Source organism: Rosa chinensis, chromosome 4, assembly GCF_002994745.2.
Source record: "Rosa chinensis cultivar Old Blush chromosome 4, RchiOBHm-V2, whole genome shotgun sequence".
Classification (NCBI taxonomy): Eukaryota; Viridiplantae; Streptophyta; class Magnoliopsida; order Rosales; family Rosaceae; genus Rosa; species Rosa chinensis.
Genome location: NC_037091.1, coordinates 25,639,360 through 25,659,773, shown reverse-complemented (window position 1 = coordinate 25,659,773; position 20,414 = coordinate 25,639,360). Strand labels below are relative to the sequence as shown.

Here is a 20,414-nt window from a genome sequence, read left to right as displayed (position 1 = left end):
TATTTTCGAAAACGATTTACAATTATCAATCAATTCCGACAATTAAATAACTCGGTTCGTAAATGAACCACGTGAGATTTACTCACCTCCAAATTCCCGCTGCGTCTTCTTAACAGCTCAAAATACGATTCACAATTGTCCGCCAACTCAAACCATCAATCACCTAACCAAATACGATATTTAACTTAGCGCACAATTCATAAAACGCACTTATACAAAGATCTAGCGGTTGGATCTTCACCCATGACCACACAAAGTCATCGGGACAGTCCTATGATCATTATATCAAAACTACAAGTCGATCGGATGGCTCGATCCTCACGGATCACAAACTGAACGATCAAAATTGTAAAATTCATAACTAAATCAAACGATCTCCAAAAATTATGCATTGTACATTGACATGATCGTATCAACATGTAGAACATAAAAATGGGCAGAAACTGCCCTTGAGGTCCCCGGAGGTTGCCGAAAAAGGCCGTTGGAGTTAGAGGCAGAGCCGCCGCCGACAGCCGCCAATGGCGTCGGGGCCAGGCTGGTCCTCTTCGTTTCATCGAGTTGAACAACTTTCCTAACTAGCATGTAAGCTGGAAATGACGGGAAGGGATCGAAATTACCTAGAACCAGTAGAGGTAGCCGAAAAATTTCCAGAAACCGGTGACAGCTCCGACGAATGTGAAAACTTCCACTTCAGGCGCGATCCTTCTTGGTGCTTGTTCAACAAGTTGAGGCGAGTCTAATGAGCCAAGAATCTAGAGTTTTGGTGGCCGGTAACTCGAGATATCGGTGTTGAATTCAAATCTTACTTAGATCAGGTTTTGCTTCCCGCCGCCGCTACAGGACACTCCGCGGTACAAAGCTGCCACTAGCAGCTGCGCAAGGTCGAGGCGAGCACGTTGGACGTGATCTGGCGTGGATTGGTAGTCTGTGGAGGGAGATATGGCCGGTGGAAGGAAATCGGTGATTTCCAATCGGAGGAGAGAGAAGAGAGCTCAGCTTTCTATTTTCAGAAATTCAGATTTTCTGAAATTATTTTCGGATTTTTCCTATATATCCCAAAATGGAAACTTTTTCCGAATGCCATAACTTCTTCATACGAACTCTGATTTTTTCTTCCGCATGTCGACGAACTCGTATCAACGCGCTCTACAACTTTCGTGAATGAAGTTTTCACAAAATCATAACGTATAAAAATTCAAACTTCATAACCCCGCTAAAAACATGTATTTCAAATAATTAATCGTCCGAAACCATTTCGCTCTATCTTGAACCACGAAATTGTACTAACGAACACTTATATTAATTCCTGAAAATTCTGAGAAATTAATAACAAATTTTCGGGGTATTACAAATTACAAGAAAAGAAAACCGAAATTAAACTAGAAGAGAACATGGTTACACTTTTGAAGATCTCAAAAACGCAAGAAAGCTTCAAAGGTGGTGGAGGCAAGATGATGACTACGGCAAGGAGATGTTGATGGAGCTTGATCACGGCTTCTTGACTTGAAGAGAGGATGACGAAATTTTGATAGAGAAAAGGGGAGGATTGCGTATTTGATTCAGGATGATTTTTTAAGTTGTGGAAGGGGTGGACGTGTATGGAGGGAGAGAGATGGGTGAATGGAGTGAAGGAATATATTAAAAACGTCCAACATAGGTGTATATAAATAGAGGAAGCTTTAGACGTCAAACCCTAGCTCTCCGTCTTCAATTCTGATTCTCTTTCCTTATGTTTGATCTTTTTGAATTTTCTCATTGGTCCACATCATCATAGCTGCAATATATCCTCAAAATCAGATCAAATATGGAGTAGAAACCTTCCCAAACTCGTCCCAAAAGATATTCACGTCCAAACTCTACTTATTCACGCAAAACTGATTCTTGGGCAGATTGACCTCTATGCACTAAATCGGCCATAACTTCTTCTAGAAAATAGATATTGGTGAACCGTAAAAATCTATGGAAACTATACATCCGTAGCTTTCCAACCATATAAACATCATAATTTAGTTCATTCTGAGCTGTCCTTAGGGCTCTATCGAATTTGACTGATCTGCACAGGCAGATTCCTAAAAACTCTCCATTTTTGGGATTTTCGAAATCTTCTTGAATATTCTTTATTTTTGACTGCAAAAACCAAATAGAACCAATTTAGGACTCCTCTAAGACGTCAAGAAGGGTCTAGAAACTCATGTACAAGTCACATGCTTCAATCTTTGGGCCAGGCTTCTCAGTTGGACAATTTCAAAGCCCATTCTTCAATTGTGATGCCAACTATGTCTTCTAGAACATTTTTGAACTATCTTGCCACAACATCTCCTAGCCTCACCAGGTTTCCTAGAAACATCAGGACTCCTAGTGTTATCAGGTTTCCTAGTCCAACTAGGACTCTGTCATTTCTTCATTTTCAATCATCATTTTTCCAAGCTCACTCCTAGTTGCATTAGGATTCCTACTTTAACTGGGATTCATTCTCCTGGTAGAATTATGAAAGCTTCATTTCTCCATTTCTTCTCATTTCTGCGCCACATAACTCCTTGCCTTCATTTTCGACTCAAAACTACCTAAAAACAAAAACTAAATTAGAAATTATAATGTTAAGAGAATAACTAAGTAAAATGTAGATAGAAATGTACTAAAAATGTAGTAGAATTTAGTCTCAACACAGAATAAACCTATTCATGTTTAAGAAAATAAAAACAAGAAATCAATTCATCCATGTTTATGAAATATAGGCTCTGTATTCATGCAACTGCTTGCTTCTGTCAAATCAAATGGGATTGGCCTTCTATATAAACACCAAATGGGATTGGCCTAGTAACACATGACAAACACCACAGAACTAATGCTTTTGTCAAAACCAGTATTCCTAATTCATACCGACACATCACCAGGACATCAGAAAACATTTAGCTGGCTCTGCTCCTAATTTGAACGGCTTCACTTCAGCAATATTTTTTTGTTGAAAGGCTTTGCAAGTTCTTTTATAAATCAAACATTGTTGTATATCTGAATACGGGTGATGGATCCACACAGTCACATAGCAAAGTTATATGAACATATAGAGTATTTCAGGAATGTTAAATTAGATTAAAATCTTAACCTCAATAAGGTCCCAATGCCTTATCAAACGTACACATATACAGAGATAAAAACAAAACAAAACAAAACAAACACCAACAAAAGGATGCACATGATAAGAGTCAAAGCAACTAAATCATCTAATTGCCTAAACTGTGAAATGTATGTTTGCTCATCAAGAATCTCAATACAGTTTGGCTTTCCAGGATTCCTAGATTTCGGCGGCAACGGAAAACCCTACCGCCATGCCATGGCTTCAACAAAGCCTTTCTTAATTAAATCCCCAATTTTTCCGATTCGGCAGTTTATTCTATGCTATGATTTACCCCAAACTTTGAATTTGAAGACAGAGAGAGACGGTTACCTCCGAATTGAAGCTAGTAGACAAAGAGAAGAATTGGAGCGTCTGTGCGTGGAGAAAATTTAAGCGACTCCGCTCTCCAATCGTTTGTGCGTCGAAGGTTGTTTTGCATCTGTGAGTGGAGAACAACTTCTCTTCTTTAGCAGGCTGTGCGTAAATTATTCAAGAAAGGGAGGGCAACCGCTGGTCTTATCAAAGATTCATTTATCTACATTGAAGTGCTACAGTTGCACCGTGCTGCTTCTGGCTTCCAAAAGCAGGGGTCTCCAGGTTTCTGCTTTTTGGTGGAAAATGCCATGGCTTCTGTTAGAAGCCGGCTAAGTTCGGACTGATTAGTTGGGTTCAAAATTATTCCTCTCTTTTTTTTTTATAAATCATTTAAAATTATTCCTTTTAGATTCTCATCAATTGCATCAATGGTGCACCTACTCTATTCCCTAAAAAATAAAATCCATTCTAACATATACCAAGTTCCTTAGCTCTTCCTTTGAAGACATCAATTTCAAGCACATATTTAGATAAGCTAATTTTGCGCGGGATCAATTGGAAAATTTGGGACACAAGAGTTCCTCAAGTTATTTGTGGACTCGAAACTTGCCTCATTTGGTGTCTAATGTAATTTTATTTGATAACTTTTTTTTTTTCCTTCAATTATAAGAGGATCAAAGGATTTCATTTCTACCCTCATGGTGACTCGAACCCATGACCTAAATCTTAGGTACTGGGTGCTCTAACCACTGAGCTAACACCACTTCGTCTTATTTGATAACTTGACGTAGAGGCTCTTCCGTCTAATTTTCTTTTTCTTTTTCTTATCAAAAAACAAAATTTGAGTAAAGGGTTTAAAAACCCAAGCGAAAAGGATTGATGATAAAGGGTTTAGGAACACCTTCATGGACAATTTTGGTGCTTATTCTTGGAATGTACATGATAAAGGGATGAGAGCTGGAGGAGTAAAGAGTACAAGTGACAAGCAGAAATTACATGGGAAAAAGGAAGACATTTTGTTTTCAAGGTGGTGGGACAAATAATAATGGTAATTTTACCTCATTCATCACTTGCAGGGCACATGACATGAGTATAGCCTCGTCCAATATTTCATTTTACGATTTAGCTCAACAAGGTCATTTGAATTTCTTGTGTACTACTTCACTTTGCTAGCTGGAAAGAGTTGCCTAATGAACAAAGACAAAACTACTAAGAGAAGTTCTATAAAGGCAACTCTAATTGTGAAGTCTCATTTGGAGGTGCTAAACTTATGTTGGCATTTCGTAAGGTAACTCCAACAATGAGCTGCTATTTGGGGGTGCTAAACTCATTTTGGCAACTCCTTAGAGCACTATTCATATAACACCTATTCTCATATCCAGAAATGAAGTGTTATATAAAGGATTTTTTTTTTTTTAGAGTAATAGTCAGCCACTTTATTGATAATAATAATAAGAAACATTACAACTTATAGATGTAGAAACTACATCAGAAAATAAAATAACAAGAACAATATTAGATGCAAATAGGCATCAGAAATAAAACATAACAAGGAGATTTAGGAATGCAATTAAGCATTTGATGAAGCACCGGACATAATCTGGGCTATGTAAAACGGTATCAATAGTATGGTCAACCATACTTCCACGCAAGGATAGACGTCGAATAGAGGGTAACCTTTCTATCAAGATAACCGGCAATAGTGTGACCGATCTTGCCTACTCCACGCATAAAAATATGACGAATAGAGAGCAATCTTCTACCTATGTAGCCAAAAACTAATTCCAAAATGCCAAGAAATTTTGGGCTAAAAAATCTCCTGGATCCCAGATCCGAACCCTAACAGCATAGGGCTCATACACCTGATGCAAAGCCCCAAGAAGAAAGGCCCAAAAGGCCCACAAACTTCTCCTCTGAGCACCCCGAAGTTCTCTGGGCACCTAGGTCGTCCCTGACTTCGACCCCGACCTCTGCTCCACTACCCTTGGCCGGAGAAAGATCATCCCGGTCGCACCAACACGACGCCCCCGGCTGCCACCCCTGTCATCGGCCGGAACGCATAGCCCTTCCGGACCCGAAGCACTGGTTTGCTCACCCTCTGTTATAAGATCATCCCCTCGATCTGATCTAAAGAATCCGGACAGCAGCTGCTCCCACGCACAGGAAAACTGGGCTGAACTCCGACTCCCCTCAAACCTCTCCCTCAACCACACTGCCTGTTTGGCTCCAGTTTTGTTGCAACTGGTCAACAATCTCTTTTCTTGTGCGGGCGTGCCAGCACCATTGGGGTGTGGTTGTCGGGGGTGTCCCTTGACCTGACTTCTTTCAAGCGATTGTGGACGAGGAGAGCACCAACCTCGTCGTGGGATTCTTTGTGCCTCGTGGCAAGGACTTTTGCTGAGCTTCTTCAAAATCACAATCGATACTCGATGTTGTAGATCGAGCAGAGCGAGAACCACTGGGAAGTAGAGAGAACTTGCTAAAGCGTGACTTTAGTTTGGCTGGTTTGTGAGGGCATTACCCTTGCTTGGCTGGTTCCATAACTGTTGTGGTCGTGGTACTACAATCGGCTCCCGAGGAGACTAGGACCGAAGTATGTTGACAGAGGGTTTGGTGGCACTGAAAGTCGGCTTCTGAGAAGGACTAGGACTAGGAGTGTGGTCACCGGTAAGAGAAAGAGAAGGAGAGAAGTTGCTCTTAGAGAGGTTTGCTCTAGAGAGACTTAGATCATCTTAGAGATGTATTGATGAGTGAATTGTCTGTTCTAGTGATGAATTTGTAACCTCTATTTATAGGCTACCATGCCAAAGCAGTTGGCATTAAACAAATGATAGTGGAGCATTAATTGGAGATAAGAAATGATGAATTTTGGAGATAAGGAAGCATAATTGGAGATAAAGAATGATGAATTTCGGAGATAAGGAATGATGAATTTTGGAGATAAGGAAGCACTTTCGGCTCCTTTATTCCTTCAATTATATCTCCATCAAGAACTCAGATTTTGACCGTGACTTCTTCATAACAAATGTTCCACTATGAGTGTAGATCACCTTGGCAAAATTTCAGAGCTTTTGATATAGTGGTTGGGCCGGAAACGCTGCTGGACCTCTTATAGGTTCAGTTTTCCAGGTTTGCTTCTGCAGAAAATTGGACTGATTGTTTGAAGGCCTTCCACTTAAAAATAGATCTGGAACTCTTCATAAGAAATGATCCTTGGGTTTCTAGATTTAATCTGGAAAGTTTTAGCTCATTTATATTTCGTTTGGTTAGTCTGCTGCCCCTCCTTCCTTGTTTAGCTCGGTTTCTCCTAGCCGAAGTAGGAAAATGTGCTAAAGTTGACTTTTCATCCTTCCATGCTTCCATAGTAGGCTTTATTTAGCCTCTAAATATATATTTCGAACTTGTCGACAATATATAGCTTGAGCGACTGATATTGGCTCAATTTCTCCAAGACGTGCCTTGTCAGGCCAAAATGCTCATTTTGGTTCCAAACATTGCCCCCCCAGACCTCGAAGTCAAAGGTCTTCGTCTTGACTGAAGAGGTCTTGAATAAGCACTACTCTTATAATGTTGTTGCTCCAAAGCCACTTGTATTGGCTTGACTGTTTCCATATAGGCCTCTAAATAGGCCATAAAGCTTGAATGCCACTACTGAATTGCCTTTGTCATGAACTGACGCTTCCTTTGCCAACTTTATTGCCCCCCATGAATCTGGTGCCTGGTATGCAGTGAATTGGTGAAACTTGGGCAGGTTGTAGGAGATCATAACTTTAGTGTGCCCCCCATGCGAATGAGACTGCTTTTGATCACGAATGAGGATCCTTCTCTTCCTTGGTGGTAGCTTCGCCATGTGTAGAGCAAAAAGTGTATGCCTTGTTCGCTGGCTCTCTGTTGATTTTCTCAAATGTCGGTGTTGGAGCCGCTTCACTGGCTAGATCAAGGCCTACAGTATTTGGCGAAATAAGATGCAAATTAGCAAATTGTTTGCTGTCATTTAATCCTTCCCGAGTCTTATGCTGAAAAGGATGATTGGATCATGGCTATCGACATCATGACGTGTGACCAAGTTAAACCCCCATATTTTGTTGCAACTTTAGCATCTAAAACCGCATCGGTTTTAATCATGTTTTAATTAAAAAACATCAGGCCACTATGCTGGCCCTGCGGTGGTAAGAAAAGGTGGAATATCTTCACTGTCGCCTTAGATGAGATCCTCAAGATGGAATAATGATTCATTAATTATCAACTAGGGCCACTCACTGGCCCAGCTAATAAATTAATCTCCAAAATATCTGAGCTATAAATCAAGGTGTAATGGAGAAGTATCTTCACTGTCGCCTTAGATGCGATTCTCAAGATGGAATAATGATTCATTAATTATCAACTAGGGCCGCACTTACTGGCCCAGCTAATAAATTAATCTCCAAAAATATCTAAGCTATAAATCAAGGTGTAATGGAGAAGTATTCCTTGCGACCTAGAAATGGCATCCAAGAAACCATTCGTTATCGATCAGGCAGATGAAATCACTGAGAAAGCCGCATTCACCTGGCGGATTAACATGAGTATTCGATGTAGACGTCAGACCGGAGAGGAGAGAAGTCGACTGATGGGCTTTGTTGGCGGTGATAGTCAAGTGAGTCTGGGTCCCACACCTCGCGATCGTTTGCCAGGTGATGCTATGGCCTATTATGGGCTTCCCATCCGCCGTCCCATAGCGGCTCTTCGGCAGGTGCCTGGTGATTTTAACAGTTGGGGACCAAGGAGGAAAGTGGGCTTCTGGCCTACAGTCGCTCCCGAGGAAAAGGTTTGGTATCAGGAGGTCCGAGCAAGAGATTTGGCCCGATGGGATGCGGTGGGTATCACCCAAACCATCGATCTATGCTTCTGTCTTCCCCATAATACTAGCCCTGCACCGCTAGCCGCCGCTCTTTGCTTCTAGAACACCTCTAGCAATACATTCGATTTCCGGTTTGGGCAGATGAGCATAACTCTGCTGGATGTTCTTACCATCACGGGGTTGCCCATTGACTTTGACCCCTATATGCATGGTCAGTTTGATGGCATTCAATTTTCTTTGAGAATGGATATGGCTAGTTGGGGGCATCACAGCAGATCTTACCCAATCTGGCGCGACTATTACTGCACCCAGCGTTTCCATACTCGCATTCCTGGAATTCTGGCTTTGCAAATTTATCTTTTGCATTTCTTCCAACAAACCTACTGGGCCTTGGAATTCTCTGGCCACTGCTCTCTACAATGGTACTTGCGTTGGCCTTAGACAACTTGTATTGGGTGCCTTATATCGTTCCCTTTATAGGGCCATAATGCGCCCCTTCGATACCGACATTAGTGGCCCTTTGTAGATCCTTTCCTTTTGGCTGCAGATTTATTTCCCTTGCTTCTGTCGTGATGATATTCCAAAGGAACCTCCAGTCAATTCCCTTTTGGGGAACTGGCTTTGCCGCAATGTAAGGTATCGAGCTCCTCCCTACTCCGAGTGTTTTATTTACTTGTACTTGCTGGGAGAGATGCCGGACCCAAAAATAGTCATTTCTAGGTGTTTCCCTCCTCCCCTTGACGATGGCTTTCTGCCCAGTGGACATGATCATAGCGAAAGAGCCCTCCTGGCCTTTCGTCGCGCCATCTCCTACTTGGATATTCGTCTTGCCACCGACTGCGTAAGTTATAAGCTCTATGCCCCTACCACTTCGCTTGCCAATTTGGGTTGGCCCAGTTGGTACCCTGGCCTCTGGTTGATTCTACCAATTATTACACCTTTTGGCGGAGATTAGCCCCACCTGGGTCTGCCCCCTTTCATAGTCAGTTTACTTTGATAGTGATTCCCCCTTGGGTCAGAGCGCTGTACCCCCTCAATGATGTCGACGATGATTATGCTGATTGGTGGAATGAAGTGTCCATGAACTGTTCGGACCTGCCACATGACGAACTCTTCGTCCTGATCTTTCGTGGCATGAGTAGTCCTGGTCCGGAGGACCGCGAGATTCTTAAGCGCTTCTCCAACCCTGCAGCAGAACCCCCACGACCTATTCTACCTTCTCGCTCATCGCGTCCAGGGATACAAATCCACGAGCTTAGGGAAACAGTAAGTTTTTGTCTTTCTTCACCATTCCTTTTCCTCATGAAATGATTTTCCCGCTCTTATTCCTGAGTGTGTTTTGCAGCAAACTAACCGGAGCAAGACAGCCTCTGTTCAGGCTGGGAAACAAAAGGCAATAGTAGAGGAGACTCCTGATGGAGAGTCTTCTTATGATGAAGATCCCGCTGAGGTAATTTGGTTAAGAACGATCCCAAACTTGCATATTTGGTGCTTTCCCCCATTTTGAATTGTGATTCTTTCTCGTACAGGTCACTGCCGTCTTTGCTTGCAAACGGGATCGATCTCAATCCATCGAAGAGAGTTTTGAAGATGACGAACCTCTGGGAATGCTATTGGTAAAATCCGGCCCCATCTTATTCTATTTAAATTTTAGAATCTGGGCATGATCTTCATTATATATCTTTTGACAGGTCCGTCAGAGGACCACTGATCCCTCTCGCCTGAGCGAGGCTGGATCCTCAGCCGCTACAAAAGAGCCAACTCTCTCACTAGTTCAAGCATCAACTAATCCCGTGGCGCCTCTTTCGTCTCCCACATCTACAGAGCATCTGCAAGGTCCTACCATTCTAATAGCGATCTCCGATGATGACTCCTCGGAGCATGAAAGCGTGGAAAGCCACTCTGAGGCTTCTGCCGCTTATGAGGAACTGATAACGACAGAGATTCTCGCAGTACTAGAGGTCCAAGAGGTGAATGAGGTGAGGCATCTTCCTCTTGGTGACCACGTACCAGATATTGACCCGACAGCTCAAGAGGTAAGCCACTGTTGGCCAATGCTTTCCATTTTCCTTTTTGATCCAACCCCGCTTTCTGACTTTCTGAATCTGACCAGGATTCTGTTTGTACCGAGGAGGTGGCTACAAACACTGAGGGTCCTATCGGCGGGACAGTCAGCCCAGAGATGGAAAATGATACTGACGGTGGTGGTTCCCCCCAAGTTTTGCGAATAAATGAGACAACAGTCGAAGTCGAGGGCCCTGTGCTTGAATCTGCTCCACTTGCCCATGGTGAGCTGCGAGTTGAGTTTCGAGATTCTCCTGCGGCTGAAGGGATAGACCAACCTATTGAAGATGAAGAAACTGAGGAAGCTGTCCACCCTTTTGCATTGGTGGTTCGTGATCCTGTGGCGCCTCCGCCGCCTCCTCCTCCTACCAGATTCGAGAGATTGATGAGGGTGTTGGAGGTAACTCCTCCTTCTGCTGTGGATGAGGCTAAGATGGTGCTTCACGAACATCTGGGTCCTCAGGTATTGGAGACTGACATCCTCCCACAAGTCTTGGAAGCTATAAGGTATCTTCGCCAGGGGAAGATTTTGACTCCTTGGCAATTTAGTGCTATCGACTCTCTGCTGAATGAACTTGATATGGCCCGTCGAAGTCAATCGGCTGCGAACACCCAGGCTCACGATGCTCAAGAGGCTTTGAATAGTGTCTCTCGAGAAATGGACATCTCCCACGATATTTTAAATGAACGAGCCATCCGCCTGCGGGAACTACAAATCCAAAGGTCTGACTTCAAACTTCAGATCAAGACCTCCAAGCCCATTTAGCCTTTGTTGAGAATGCGATTGTTGCAGAAGAAGCTCAACTCGATGAACCTTTGGCTGCTTCTGAAGAAATGGGCCGCAACATGGCCCGTATCAGAGAACGGGCCACTCAGGCCGAAGCTGGTGCCATTGCGGCGAAACGCCACGTGGAGGAACTTTGTTTGAAATTGAGCTTTGCTGGCCAATCTTTGAAGGCCCCCTCATAAATTGTTCGGTCTCCTCACATGCCAATAATCCCTTCTTTTAATAGCTAACTCCTCAAAAACCGCTCCACACATGCTACTAGTCCCTTTTTTCCCGAGATTTGGAATCATGAATCTCGATTTACTGACATCGGTTTGACTCGTTAACCATCCATCCAAGGGTGGGGATTTTTCTGAAGTCCCTTTAAATAGTTGTATTTTGGGCAAGGAATACTCACAACAACTTTTCTGAAATATTCAAGAAATGGCCTTTCAGTCCTTGCTTCTCTTTCTCCTTCTTCACAAATCTTCCCCTCATGAAATGACCTTTAGCCTCTAAATTTTAGGCTTTATGGCGTAATCTTAAGCCTGGGTTAGGCCTTATGGCATAATCTTAGGCAACCCCTTGTTTCGCCTTTCTGGAATCTTGCAACAACAATGCCAGGCTTCAGATTGGTTTAGAAACGCAAGGGGGCTCCAAGTGTGGGATCCACGATCATGCGAGATCATTTTTGTTAGAATCCCACAAGCGGAGTGAAACGGAGAAAAGGAGGACGGCCACTCTGAGGTTCGTCTTTCCTCCTCTGTTTCCTTCCTTCTAGACCCGGCCCGTGTTGTGCCCTCCAGATGGAAGGAACTTTGGTTCTCACCTCCTTCTCCCCCTTTCTCTTCTTGATAGAATCTTGGAGGGATGAGAAGGGATGGACTCTTTGAAGGAATGGGTTCAAGCTACAGAATGGCTGTTCCTATACTTCACGTCCAACTAATGGTGGTTACCAAGGCTAGAAGGGGTGCAGAGACTCAAGCTGATATTCTGTTCCTTCACTCTCTGACCCTCCTTGAGATAATGGCGCGGCTCAACCCGGCGTTGGATTCCATAGCTGCTTCCAATTGAGGGGGCTTGGAGGCTCCATTTTCTTTTACTGGAGTCTCCCCTTCTCATGGATACTGGCGTTGGACAAGCCTATGTTGTATTCCTCTGCCGCTTCCATGTAAAGGGGCGTGGGGGCTCCGTTACTCCTCTTTTTCCTTCCCTAAAGTCTGCCCTCCTTGAGATAATGGCGCGGCTCAACCCGACATTGGATTCCATAACTGCTTCCACTTGAAAAAAGATTCAGAAGATATCCGAAGATTCCTGTTTTGTATTCTAGCCACTTTTGGCTTTGTAATGAATGTACTGCTTTTGGCCGCACAATCACTTTATGAATACAATAATATTTTCTTATCCTGATATTCCAATATTCGTGAGAAGCCAGTAATTGTGTCTCGCAAAGCCTCAAATATAGGCCCCCATAGTTGTATATTGAAAATAATATGAACTTTTAAAATATGTTATGCGTCAAAACAAGCCTCGCGACGAGGGTTTTGAGAAAATATTTATCTTTTGGATCCACTTACTGGCCCAAACTCAATTCGTATTAATTAGCTGTTGAAAACTCCACCGTGAGAAGATAATATTGAAAATGGAATAGTTACATCCTCGAAAACCGTTCGGTTCCCTCACGCACCAATAATTCATTCTTTTCTGAGATTTAGGGCAACTTTAATGACGCTTTACTGACACTTAGTTTGACTCTTCTCTTTGACTGTCCATCCAAGGGTGGACATTTGCATGCCTATATCTTTCTCCACATTATAAACCCAAATTTCCAATCCCAAAATCGTTTCATCAACTCGAATATTTCTAACAGCAATCTTTCTTAATTACTTATCATCATCACTCTTCAATTCTCACATTCTCTCAATCCATCACCAATGGAACCACAAAACCGGCATCCAACCGAGGATGGAGGAAGCAATAAAGCAGCCGAGAGTAGTGCTAACATGCATTGCAGGCAGAGTAGTACCAGGTGGCTTCCTACTACAGATCAGATAAGAATCCTCAAGGAGCTTTACGATGACAAGGGAGTTAAGTCCCCCACTGTAGAGCAGGTTCAGAGGATCACTCTCCAGCTAAAATGGTACGGACAGATTGAGAACAAGAACGTCTTTTATTGGTTCCAGAATCAAAGGGCTCGGGAGAAGCTGAAGAAGAAGAAGCTCACTTCGGATGTTCAAGTGCCCAAGCAAAGATCAGGGCTTGTTGGTGGATCCATTAATCTCAATTTTGGGTCAACTAGTTCTGCTGGTGTTGGTGGATCCATCATGGAACAACGAGGAGAAGATCACCAGGAGATTAAAACCCTTCCACTGTTTCCCATGCACGGTGAGGACATCTTTGGCAACATGAGGACTACTTCTGATGGAGGTGGCGGTCACAGTGGTGGCTCTCACACTTCCCTTGAGCTCAGTCTTTCCTGTGAGGGCAAAGCTGAAAAAAGTTTCCGGAGCCGCTGACTCGGCTTAGTAGCTTCGCGAGTGTGGGAACACTTAGAATTGCCCCCTAAGAGTTGTATTTATGACTTTTTTTTTTTTTTTTTATAGCCATAATTGTTAAGCTAAATGGGCTTAGTATTGTATAGTGTTGCCCCCCTAATGTCGCTAGGCATAGCGAAGAAATGATTATGGGCCTCAAAAACAGGCCTTCATGAATGGGCTTCGCGAGTGTAGGAACACTAGAATTGTCCCCCATGTCTTATGCCAATAAACTGTCTACAACTCCTCCGAGTCCCAGACATTGGGAAAGTATTTCTTCAAGTATCTCCCATTGATAGGGTTATGATGGACATCTCCATCCAGGTCCTTGAGATGAAAAGCTCCTTTCTCTAAGATTTTATAGATGATGTATGGGCCTTCCCATCTTGGAGTCCATTTGCTGCGACCATCTAATTTTTCGCCAAGCGGGAGAACTGCTTTCCAAACCAACTCTCCTTCGCTGTAACTCCTTCCCGGAGTCTGCTTGTCATAGGCGCGAGCAACTCGTTGCTTTTCCATGACCAAACTATCTAAAGCCTCCAAGCGCTTTTCGCTAAGGTCTTCATGTTTCTACCACATAGCCTGAACGTAGTCTTCTCCAATGAGATGATGTTGCTCTTGAACTCGTAATGATTGGACGTGGACTTCCAACGGCAGGACTGCATCATGGCCAAACATCAAAGCATAAGGTGTTGTCGCGGTGGGATTCCGCTTAGAGGTGCGGTATGCCCAAAGAGTTTCATAAAGTGTCTCATGCCACTGTCGTGGATTAGATTCCAACATTTTCTTCAGCAAATTGATAATGATCTTGTTACTGGCCTCCGCTTGACCGTTAGACTGAGCATAATAAGGACTGGAATGGATGAACTGTATTCCCCATTCTCTTGTCAGTTTATCAACTTCACCACCCATGAAAGCTGCCCCCCGGTCCGAAACAAAAACTTCTGGGATCCCAAATCTGCAGATGATGTTTCTGAATAGGAATTGTCGCAATGTGCCACCATATGCTTCCTTCAAAGGTTCTGCTTCAACCCACTTTGTAAAGAAATCAGTCGCGACGATGATGAACTTGTGTTGAAGTGATGAATGTGGGTGAATCATCCCAATTAAATCCAGCGCCCATCCTCTTGCGGGCCAAGGCTGTATAATGGGCTGCATTGGAATATTAGGAACATGTTGGACCAGCCCATAAGCTTGGCAGTCCAAACAACCTTTAGCGAACGCGATACAATCCTTCAAGATACTGGGCCAAAAATATCCATGTCATCTGAGCAACCATCGCATCTTTGGACCTGCTTGGTGGGCGCCACAAATGCCAGAATGAACTTCACGCATGAGTTGTTTCGCTTCGTGGCCATAAACACATCTGAAATCCACGCTATCTTCTCCTCGTCTGCGAAGTTCATCTCCTCTGAGGAAGTAGTTGAGGGCAAGATAGCGAATCCTTCTATCTGTGGTCTGATCAGGATGCTTGAGATAATTGATTAAAGGGATGCGCCAATCCACGTCAATAGATTCCAGGGTCGCGACTGAGGTATCGTCTGGAGGATCTCTTCTCGCCATCCATGAAGGAAGCGTGCGACGCTCGACTTTAAGGATTCTCTCTCGCACGCCATATCTCAATGTTACCCCTGTTGCCAGCTGGGCCAACTCGTTTGCGGCAAAATTTCACTCGCGAGGAATGTACTCAAGATGTACGTTATCAAATTGGTCCAACAGTTCTTATGCCCTATTCCAATAAGGGACCAACGTGAAACTATTGCATCTGAACTCATTGCACAACTGATTGATAACCAAAAGAGAATCGCCAAGTATTTGTACATCTCTGATTCCCATTTCTAGCAGTACTTCTAGGCCTATGATTAAGGCCTCATATTCTGCCTGGTTGTTGGTACATTGAAACTCCAACTGGAATGAGTATGAAAAGTGATCTCCAGCAGGATTCTCCAATGCAATTCTTGCTCCTGCTAGCGTATCTGTTCTTGACCAGTCAAAATATAACACCCAGGGCTGGAGTGAGACTGTGGCTTGATACAGTGTAGCGTACTCTGGTAAGCACGCCAAATCTGGGCGATCTAAAGTTATGGCAGCGACCTCTAAATCTCTAACCGCGGGGACATCCAGCATAGGGTAATGTGCCAGAAAATCCGCGATGGCTTACCCTTTTACTGCTTTCTGTGGGACATACTGTAGAGAGAATTCTGATAAGGCGAGCACCCACTTGCCAATACGGCCTCTCAGGATAGGTCGCGATAGCATATACTTGACTAGATCAGTTTGAGCAATGATGCAAGTAGTAAAGGACAACATGTAATGCCGCAACTTGCACACTGAGAAGTATAATGTAAGACACAGCTTTTCCATTGGAGTGTACCTTGTTTCACAATCTGTGAGTGTCCTACTGAGGTAAAATATGGCATGTTCGATACCCTCTTCATCATCCTGAGCTAGCAGGCGGCCAATGGAAGCCTCAGCTGCTGAAACATACAACTTTAATGGAAATCCATCTCTGGGAGGAACAAGCACTGGTGGGCTCGCCAGATAGGCTTTGATTTTGTCAAAAGCCTCTTGGTGTTTAGGTTCCCACATAAACTCGTTCTGTCCTTGCAACTTCAGCAGTGGGGAAAACGGCTGGATTTTGCATGCAGAGTTAGAAATGAATCGTCGCAAAAAGTTGATCTTACCCAGTAGTCGCTGTAATTCTTTCGCGGGGAGATGCGTTGATGACCGCGTTTTCCTTATCCTCAGGGACCTCAATGCCCCTTTGATGTACAATGAATCCCAGGAAATCGCCTGCCTGAACTCAAAAAAAAAACTTGGCGGGATTCATCTTGAGCTTGTGTAGCCGCATGCGCTCGAAAACTTTTCTGAGATCCGTGAAGTGATCTCCACTCTTCTTAGACTTCACGACGACGTCATCAATGTAAACCTCTAAGATCTTCCCAAGTATGTCGTGGAAGATCAGGTTCATCGTTCTCTGATATGTTGCTCCGGCATTCATCAGTCCAAAAGGCATGACCACATATTCAAAAACTCCCGTGAACCCACGGTAGCGGAATGCGGGCTTGTGTCTATCTTCTTCCGCGACCGGAATCTGGTGATATCCCGCTGTGCCGTCCATGAAAGACAACAGTTCGTGCCCTGCAACTACGTCTACCAACATGTCCGCAACAGGCATGGGGTAGACGTCTTTAGGTGTAGCCAAATTAAGGTCTCTGTAATCTACGCAGATCCTCATCTTGCCATTCTTCTTGCGAACAGGCACTATATTGGACAACCACTTATTGTACTTGGCTACCCTGATAATGCCCGACTTGTGCATCTTTTTGACTTCCTCTTTAACCAGAACTTGGGTCTCTGAGTTCATTCTTCGCGGCTCTTGCTTCACAGGCCTCTTATCAGGCAACGTTGGTAGTTGGTGGCATACCAAGTCTGGTGATAGGCCTGGCATGTCCTCGTATTTTTCAGCGAAGCAGTCCTTGAATTCTAGCAATAATTCGACGAGCCTCTGTTTCTCTCTAGGCTCTAAGTAAGTGCTGATAGCCACTTCTATAGGCTCATCAGTTGTTCCCAGATTAACCTTTTCAATAGGGTCCCTAACCTTCGGAGGTGTGTCATCCAATGCCGCTGGAGCAAGCTGAATCTCTTCTTCCTCCTCTTCTTGGTCCGTGAACTCTTCATTAACAATTTCTAAAGTCGCGACTAGATCTTAGGCCTCTTTTTCCACCAAGTATGAGGATAGCCTCTCATACAAGGAATGGAAAGCCTCTACCTCTTCCTCCATGAGTTCGTGATCCATTAATTAACACTTGGAGATGACACCGCATATCCAGGCCTTTCGAGGTCGTTTTTTGCGATCGCGAGCCCCCATTGTGCCAATTCAGAGGTCGTCACCCCTGTAGGGCGGCCCTTATCATCAATACCAATGACTTGTAAAGGAGAGATTGGTTCTAGGTAATACCTTGCGTCCAAGTAGTTGGCGGACACCGAAAAAGGTCGTGGGTCTGATTTAACAATTTCCGCCTTGTCCGCGACTCTGTCCCATATGATCAGCTCCTGATGAAGGGTGGATGGGACACAATAACTCCTGAGGATCCAGTCGCAGCCCATAATTGCGCTATATGCCGCATAGCAATCTGTAACAAAGAAAGCGTAAACCCCTTCTGCTGGACCCACCTTGACTCGTAGGAAAATCAAACCCAATGTTTTGGTCACAGTCCCCGCGAAGTTCTTTAGTGTAAGGGACGTGGATTGGATCCTCTCTTTCTTGATCCCTAGTAGATGCATGGTTCTGGTAGTAATGACATTCACAGCCGCGCCGGTATCAACCATTATCTTGCTGACCTTATTCCCATTAATTTCTGCTGTGATATACAAAGGTCTCATGTGTTGCACCATGGCAGGTGTGGGTCTTGTGAATCTCATGAAGAAACCCTTGCTGTTAGCATCTTCAGTCTCAAGGAACACTGCTTCTTTCACCAGCGTTGTTGCGGCTGAAGTGATCTGCAACTGCTGTTCTCCAATTGCGTCAGCTTCTACGCATTCCTGCGTAGCGACTGGTAAGGCATACTTAGCAGGGAGCACATAAACCATATTGCACGAGGTATCCACCATTTCTGTTTCGTCCATGTCATCATCAAGATTGAGCTTGGGTTCATCTGCTGGGATATCGGCGTTGAACCGTTTAACCATGAAAGCAACCAATGATTCCTCTGCGAGGATTACCTCCTTGGCTTGTTCGTGCTCCTGAACCATGGGAACCTGGTTCAGTGACTCAAAAATTTGTTTTGCCGCTGGCACTTCCTCTATGAGAGCGACCACCAAGCTTTGAACTTTCTGCACAATCGCGGACCGATTGTCTTTGCCCCCCAGCCTGTCAAAGATGGAAGGCTTGCTATTTCTTCCTTCGCGAGATACTCTCCGCCAAACATTGACTTTACTAGCTGGCAGTGGTTCTTGCCTCGCGGGAACTAGGGACTTCTCCTGGGCACTGCTCTTAGGGGCACGTGGCTTTTGCTCTTTGTGCAATACTTTGGGCTGCTGTTTCTGAACTTGAGGGGAAACGAATCTCTTGGAGGCCAGTGCCTCCAATTGTCTCTGATACTCTTCTGGAGGTTTCAGTAATTGCGATGGTTTGATCAGTCCTTGATCTAGTGCTTCCAAGGTTCGCTTTGCTTCTCCAAACCTCCGCTGGAGTTTTCTCTTCCTTGAAGAGCTCATCTCCACCGCCTTGCCCTTCTTTTGTGTATACCATCTCCCTTCTTTAATGGAAGACGTCGACACTGGCGGAATGTAAGGTCTGGTTAAAACCCCTTGCAGCTTATCTGCTTGCCCTTCTTCCCTCGCGGTCTTCAACTTTTTGAATAAGTTTGAGTCCCTTGGAGAAGGAGTTTCTGAACCACTGTATACTCTTGGGCTGCATGGTTGGAAGTTTCTAGAGGATGATACTAACCGTATTTTCGGCAGAGATCCAAAGCGGACAATCTAGGATGTTTCCTCATCTAGGGCTTGAGTGTCACATTCTTCCTTGCACCGCGAGCATAGGACGATGGATAAACGAGTCTTGGATTCCCGCTTCATGACTTTGTCTCCAACCCTTTTCAAATCCTTAGCCGCGTGGTCTGGACTTTGATTCCTCTTATCTTTTTCACCCCATGCCACGTCCACCATGTTGATGCCGGTATCTGGGAAGGGATCTAGGTCCACCAACGCTGCTGCTGTTGTCGGTGCCTCTACTTGCAAACTACCGTTATTTAACCAGATTTGGATCTGATCCTTCAGCTTAACACAATCGGCTGTATTATGATTCCACATATTATGGAGTTTGCAGTATTTCTTCCCCCTTAGCTGCTCTGGTTTGGGAAATGGGCTGAAGTCGGTTTTCACCATCTTCATGGCGATCATTTCATCCAAGATTTCATGCGCTTTGTTCGCGTCGTAAGTATAACTTGCGAACTCTAGTTTGGTGAAAACCACCTACTTGAGCTTCACCGGCTCTTTGCACAACTTCAGTTGCTTTAGCGTTGAAGCCTTTTTCCCGGTGAGTTCCAGGGCAGCTATCTCATCTTCTTCAGACTCATCAGCCTCTGCTGTACTAGATTCCTCACTCTTGTAGTAAGGATCAAAGGAACTGGATTGATGGCTGAGTGCAGCCACTATTCGGTGTTTCCCTGGGATGTATGTCCCCTTCGAGGCGTTTTTCATAGCGTCCATCTCCCTGAGCAAGTGCTCGAAACTTCCTACTTCTGTGATCAGTTCCCCCATGGAATTGAACATGCTTCCATGCTGTTTTTTGCGTTGGCGGGGCTCTATGCCTTTGATTGCCAATTTCACCAGTTCTTTCTCCGGCAGAATCACGTTCAACTTTCCTTTCCGGATCTGAAAGCGCTGAAGGTACATGACAGCGGATTCAGTTGGCTGCTGAGCCATCTGAGTGAGTGAAGCTAGATCTACTTCCGGCTCGATAGTCCCGAAGGTTTCCTTGAATAGCTTTTCCATCGCGGGCCAACTCGCAACTGATCCCGGTTGCAGCTTAGTGAACCAGGTGAAGGCAGACCCCGATAAAGAAGTAGCGAAGATGTTACACTTCAGATTGTCGTCGTTTTGGTACTAGCCACACTGTACTCGAAACCTAACCAAATGGGCCGCGGTATTTTCGACTTTCTCTCCCGAGAAAGTAGATAACGTAATGTTCTTATATCCCCTAGGATAAGGTGTCTGTGTAATATGCGGTGGGAAGGGTCCCTGGTAGGCCTCTGGTTCGCGGCCCTGATCATTGCT

General features: G+C 44.4%; 1 protein-coding gene across 1 annotated transcript; it reads right to left on the bottom strand.

The window, feature by feature from the left end:
- Window positions 1-14,204: 14,204 nt before the first annotated feature.
- On the bottom strand, window positions 14,205-15,197 carry LOC112199042. Its single transcript, XM_024340108.1, has 2 exons — window positions 14,927-15,197; window positions 14,205-14,656 (listed from the first exon to the last, which is right to left on the bottom strand). The coding sequence occupies exons 1-2, from the start codon at window positions 15,195-15,197 to the stop codon at window positions 14,205-14,207; spliced, it is 723 nt and encodes a 240-aa protein (XP_024195876.1).
- Between the last annotated feature and the right edge of the window lie 5,217 nt (window positions 15,198-20,414).